Below are 6,101 nucleotides of genomic sequence, written 5' to 3' on the forward strand. Positions count from 1 at the left end.
AAGCGTTACAGCAGAGCGCGAGGCAGAGAAGCGCCCTCTGCACATGTTCAGGCGCACTGGCGCAAGCGGGGACGGCATGCGTGGGCTGCTCAGGCGCTGCCCGGCGAGGGTCTCCGGGGCTGGCCAGGGCCGCGCCCTGCAGCGCCCCCCGCCCGGGCGAGCGAGAGAAGCCCCCCGCCCCCCCTGGCCGCCTCCCCCGGGCGGGACTCGGGCGCCGGGCCCCGCCCCCGCGCGTGCGGCAGCCTTATTAGCCGCCGCTTTTGCGCACCGGGCTCAGAGCAAGCAGAAGGAGCGCGCGCCAGGCAGGGTCTGCGCCGAGGCTGCAACGGCCGAGCCTGGGAGCCCTCCGTGCCAGCGACGCCCGGACGCGGCGCCCCCTGGGCTGGCTCCACCGCGCAGAGTCCCTTGAGGCGGCCGGGGCTCCTTCCCGCATCGCCGCCTGCGCCCGTGTCGCCCGCCGCCGCGCCGCCATGGGCAGCCACAGCTCCAAAGCCGCCAAGGGGGAGGCAGTGGCCCAGGACGCCGCCGTTGCTGCTGCCGGCGACGCCTCGCCCGCCAAGTCCAACGGCCAGGTGGGTCTGGGGACGCGCCCGCTCAACGGCCATTGTTCCCCGCGCTGCCGCCGCCGCCGCCCGCATCCGAGTGGGGCGCGGCAGACTCTCGGAACGGTCGCCCGGAGCCCGCCAGACGCGCCCCGCCGCCTCTTCCCAGCGCCCGCCCGGCGTGCTGCTCCTTTGTTCGACGCGGAGCCCTGTAGACGGAGCGCATCCCTTCCCGGCGGGGAACAAAGGGCCCGTCGCGCTGGGTCCCGCCGCTGCATTGCGCGCATTCCCGGGCAAGGGCGGCGCTCCCGGGCGGTGGTCGCGCTCCCTGCAGGCGACGGCGAAGAAGCCCCCCCCCCCGGTTTCCGCCCTTTTGCAAGGAAGCCCGGAGCTCCTCTGGCTTGGCGGGCGGGGCGGGGCGCAGGAGCCTGGAAGGGACCGACGGGCGGGAAGCGCTTCTGCTAACGTGGCCCTCGCGGGGGCTCCTCTCGCCTTGCGCCCGTCCTTCCCCCTCCGGTGCAGCGGCCTAATGGCGGGGCTTTGCATCGGGAGAGAAAGCCCCCCCCCCCCGCCTGTTTGACCAGAGCGGGGGATTCCCAGCCGCGCCGCCGCTCCTACCCCTTCGCCTCCTGCGGCCTGAGCGCGGCGTCGGCGCTGCAACTCAGGCGGGAGCGGGGCGCCCCCTAGCGACGGCGCGCGGTAGGCTTGCTTTCTCGGGGAGGGACGTTGCGGCCGCCTCCCAGGAACGGCGAGTCCGGGCGGGATTCGGGGGCAAAGGGTTTGCGCTCCGGATGGGAGGAAAACCAGCCGGGTTTCTGGAAGAATAAATACAGGAGACAAAGTCAGTTTTCTGCTGCTCCATATGTTGGATAAAGCGGGTCATTTGGAGGGTTGGGTTGAATGCTGGGGGAAAGCCCAGAAAAATGCATGAATTCAGTCCTGGAGTGATGCATTGTGTGAGGGCAGTCAAGGTTCTCTGCTATTGCCAGGGTTCATCCCTTGGCACTACGGGGGGAGCGGTTTTTCCCCTCATGCAATTGGGGGGGGGAGGGTAGCTGGAGGGGATGCACAGATGCTGAGCTGCTTTTTCAAAGCTGTAACACTGGTGTCCCTTTTCTTTCCTCCTCCAGGAAAACGGCCACGTGAAAGTCAATGGGGATGTCTCCCCGAAAGCCGATGGGGAGGTGAGCTCCCTGAATGGCAGTGGCTCAGTGGAGGCCCCCAAGGAGCTTGCCAAGGCCGAGATGGGCAGCGGAGATGCCATAGAGCCAGCCCCGGTGGCTGAGGGGGAAGCCAAACCCGACGGAGCTGCTTCCACCAAGCAGACCCCCAAGAAGAAGAAGCGGTTCTCGTTCAAAAAATCCTTCAAACTGAGTGGCATTTCCTTCCGGAAAGCCAAAAAGGAAGCCGGGGACGTGTCGGCCACCTCCTCTCCCAGCGAGGAGCAGCAGGTGAAGGCCGAAGCAGCGGAGGCTGAGGACCAGCCAGCCACTGCTGCCACCGAGGAGGGGGAGCAGGCCAGCGTGCCCCAAGAGGAGACAGAGGCCCCCGAGGAAACCCCCACTGTGGCCTCTGCTCCCGACAATGAACCGGTGGCCAAGCGGCAAGATGGCAGCGAGGGGCCAGCCAAGGAGGAGGAAGAGCCTCAGCAGCTGCCTTCCAGTGAGGGCCAGGGGGATGTAAAGCCAGAAGGAACCTCAACATCTGTGGAAGTGGAGCCTAGCACTGTGGCCGACCAGGCTGCTGCTGCAGAGCAGAAAGAAGAGTAGAGCTGACTTAGCTGCCCACCTCCTGCCCATCGGAAAGCGAACTGTGCCATCCTTCCAATCCCGACAACCCCACAGAACTACTGCCTTGACCACATGCCACACATGCCCGCCACACACACAGGCCTTCTGCATTGAGATGGCAAGCTTTGTCTCTCCACAGTGTCTCCACACACAGTGAAGGAAAAAAAAACACCTGACTTTTGCCCCATTGTCCCTCAAGCAGGAGTTCTAAAGCCCCCCCTTAAAACTATATGGAGAGATAACTGATCCTGGACAAAAACTGGAAATTGCTCCATTGAATGAGACTCCAGCTATTAACACCAAGTTCTTTTTCCTCAGATCTTCTGTTTCTACTAATCTTCAAAAGCAGCTTTTCTTTTTTCTCCAAAAAGTCCAACAAACCAGCAACAACTGACCCGTTTTTCAAAACGGATATTCTCTATCTTGGTTTACATTCCTGGTTCTGACTTCATTTAAAAATATTTTGTGCTTTTTATAGAAACAACCATTTAAAAAGCTAATCTGGTTAGTTTTTTATAATGTCTTGCTCTTGGCTTTAAAACCATAAAGCAGCGTGTAAGTTCACTGTGTTTAATTTGACATCAGAGGGAGAATTACTGGCGGCTTATTTAGGGATGGGGGGGAACCTTTAGGGAGGGGGTGGGAGAGGGTTGAGGGAGAGGGCTGGCTGTATGATGTGACTTTAAATTTTCATTTTCTTGTCTTTGTAAATAATTTTTTAATGACCCTACTTCTGATCTGCAGTTTTCTAACTCCTAAACAAAAGTCGTATGGGTCTTATTGTAACATTTGAAAAGAATAAATGGTGACCCCTTTATGGATCGGAGTTGGGTCCTTTTCTCTAGCAGTTGGCCAAGTGGCCAATAATTGAGTAGCTTCATGTTTTCCCAGATATCCTTTCCTTTGAAATGCTGGTTTCTCTTTCTGTATTCTCCAATTCTTCAATGGAAGTTGAACTCCTGCATTTGGAGGGCACTTGCATGCCTCAGAATTGAGGCCAAGAAGAAATGGCTTGTGCCTATCACAGTCAGGCATAGATTTACTCCATTCAAGCTACATGTCAGGAGAGGCCGACCGATTTCCTTAGAAGCCCTAAGCTTCAGGACAGATCTGGGTGGAGTCTTAATCATGCATGCAGCTTTCTTTCATAGGCTATTAAGAGGCTTGTTGGAGAACACTCTAGGATTCTCTTGTAAAGAGTAGGAATTCCTGCAAGAGACACATCTATGTCTCTACAGTTGCCTCCACAGGGTCTTCCTCCCTGCCTTGACCTGTGTGGCTCAATGAATAGGCGGCCAGGCAAGCAGCGGAGATGGCTTTTTCTCTAGCCATCAGCCTTTCCAAGCAAGGGAGCCCTCATTACTCGACTCCGCATGCATCTCTTCAGGCAGAACGATCCTCTCCAGCCTTAGTTAGCAGGTAGCTAAACGTTGGCTCTGCATGTCTGAATGGATACCAGTAAATCTTGTTGGAATCTCCAGGGGGGGATGATAGGATGGGCTTCACATGGTGTTTTGTGCTGCATGCAAATGGCTCCAGATGTTGAAAGCACTTCAGTAGATTTTCAAAACTGCAGCTTGGGTTGGGGGGGGGAGAGTAAGAGAAGCATTTCTGACAGTGGAGCTGGAACTGGAATGTGGTCTGGCAGCCATTTTAACTCATCTTAGATCAGGGAGAGGCGCCTGCTAATCACCATATGAGGCAGCAGTCCTAGTTTCTCCTGCCTAAGATGGAGGGAGGCAGGGAGTTGCAGCTATAGGAACCAACCACTCTCAAGCTGTCCCTGGCTGCAGGTTCCCTGCCATAGTGGTGGGAGGCAGACAAAAGTGCCAAAAGAATGTATTGGCATATGGTTTTAACTGCCCACTGCACAGGTCATGGGGCCAAGAAATACTGACACAAAGGATGGTGGTCCTTCTGGACAGAAGATTAGCCTTCTGGGCTATTGGGGGTGGGGTGGGAGATTCTAGAAAGCAAGGCAGGTGGATCAAGCAGCATCCAAGTAATTTGTTATTTTGACAAGTCTTGAGCTCAGCACCTATTCTAATTGGCTTGCCAGGTCTTGTTTGGGGACAGGGATGGCCAAACATTCTTGTGTATTTCATCATATGTTTGTCTATTTATATATTGGCTTCTTGCCTCAATTCTTGCAAATCATTTGACTTCAGGGAAGAGCCAGTGAGCAAATGGGAAGAGAATATTTTGCTGATCAGCACTCCATGCCCTTCATTAGAAAGCATGACAAGACAAGCTGCAGCCTGTGTTGGCTGAGGGTGATAGGAGGTGTAGTGCAATGTGTCAGGAGTACATCGGATTATGGAGGACTAATCACACTAATTCCTCCAATCCCAGCAGCCACCAACAAAATCAGTGTTTGTTTTTGGGGCTTGTTTTTTTTTTTTTGAAATAAAGCAACTTGCCCTGCCAAAATCTGTTCCTTTTGTTAATTGTTACAATTGGGCCTTGCAACTATCACCTGCTGGTGGCGGATCAGTTTTCAAAAGCCATTCGGGCTCTTCGATCAACCTAAGGAATCGATGCGCCTACTGTTCTGGCACCAGCAATGGCACATTCGGGATGCAAGTGGGAGATGGGTGAATTTGGTGAAGTCTTTTGGCCTTTAGTTACCTGCTGCTGTGAGAAGCAGCTGCAATGCCGTCCTTGAACAAAACAATTCCTAGTCTTTGGAGAATAGGCGATAATGGTTGGCAAACAGTTGTTTATTAGGCCACCAATCCTTCCGGGGATTCAAGTAAAATGGTGATGTAAGCGCTAAAAGGGTTCTTAGCTGTGGTTTCTCGCTATGGCTTACATCCTTCCCAAACCACATGGTTTGCTCTTTAGGTAAGTTGAGACGCACCAGCCTTGTGATGAGAGTTGTTGGGTGGAAACTATAGACGTAAGGAAAAAAAAAACATTTTCTTGTTCCGTCCAGATGGAGAATCTGAATGAACTTCCAGTTGAAAAAGGGCTCCAAATGATAAGTACCAGGGACTTACTAAATTCTTATCCCTTTTCCTCAGAAACTGAAGACACTAGAACAGTTTCTCAACCTTGACAACTTGAAGTTGTCCGGACTTCAACTCCCAGAATTCCCCAGCCAGCATTTGCTGGCTGGGGAATTCTGGGAGTTGAAATCCAGACATCAAGTTGCCAAGGTTGAGAAACACAGCACTTGAATCTTGGACTTTTACTCTCACTACCCTCCCCCCTTTTGTCTCGTATCGAACCTGTTGACTAACCCAAGTCACTAGGGTGCATCTTGACTTGAACCCAAGTTCTCTGTTCCTAGTTCAACTCCTTAGCCACACTTGACTCTCCCTGGATGTTCTGAATACGCTGCGTTTTTTTTAAATAAAAAAAAACTACTGTAGATGCAGCAGCCAGAACAAAAGCTTCAATGGGATGTGTTGGGCGTAGCTGCCGGAGCTTATTAAGAGATTACCTGGTCCCACTGTTCATACCGTTTTCGCACCTTTTAAATCCAGCTTTGGCTGATCTGCCAGCAGAGCACCATCGTTTCCTCCAAGGAAGCAAAAAACAGGTGCCCATTCATCCTATGATTTCCTGAGTGCTCTGCTCAGTGGGGTCAATTCCCTTTCCCCCCATTTGGTCAATTTCACAATGGAAACTGGAAAATGCCTGGCTCTGAGCACCTTTCCAACAACCATGCCCCACAAGCAAAATTGATGATAAAACAACACTGAAATGTTTCAGTGTGGCAAGCAGCTCATAGGGAACATCAAAAGTTGGAGGCGTTGGAATACTG

General features: G+C 53.7%; 1 protein-coding gene across 1 annotated transcript; it reads left to right on the plus strand.

Moving 5' to 3' along the window:
- The first annotated feature begins 277 nt into the window (after positions 1–277).
- MARCKSL1 (MARCKS like 1) lies at positions 278–3,149 on the plus strand. Its single transcript, XM_014061761.2, has 2 exons — positions 278–572; positions 1,673–3,149. The coding sequence occupies exons 1-2, from the start codon at positions 471–473 to the stop codon at positions 2,309–2,311; spliced, it is 741 nt and encodes a 246-aa protein (XP_013917236.1). The 5' UTR covers positions 278–470; the 3' UTR covers positions 2,312–3,149.
- The last annotated feature ends 2,952 nt before the right edge of the window (positions 3,150–6,101 follow it).

This window comes from Thamnophis sirtalis, unplaced genomic scaffold, assembly GCF_051295495.1.
Source record: "Thamnophis sirtalis isolate CommonGarterSnake01/CBP01778 unplaced genomic scaffold, rThaSir2_p1.2 scaffold_13, whole genome shotgun sequence".
Lineage (NCBI taxonomy): Eukaryota > Metazoa > Chordata > Lepidosauria > Squamata > Natricidae > Thamnophis > Thamnophis sirtalis.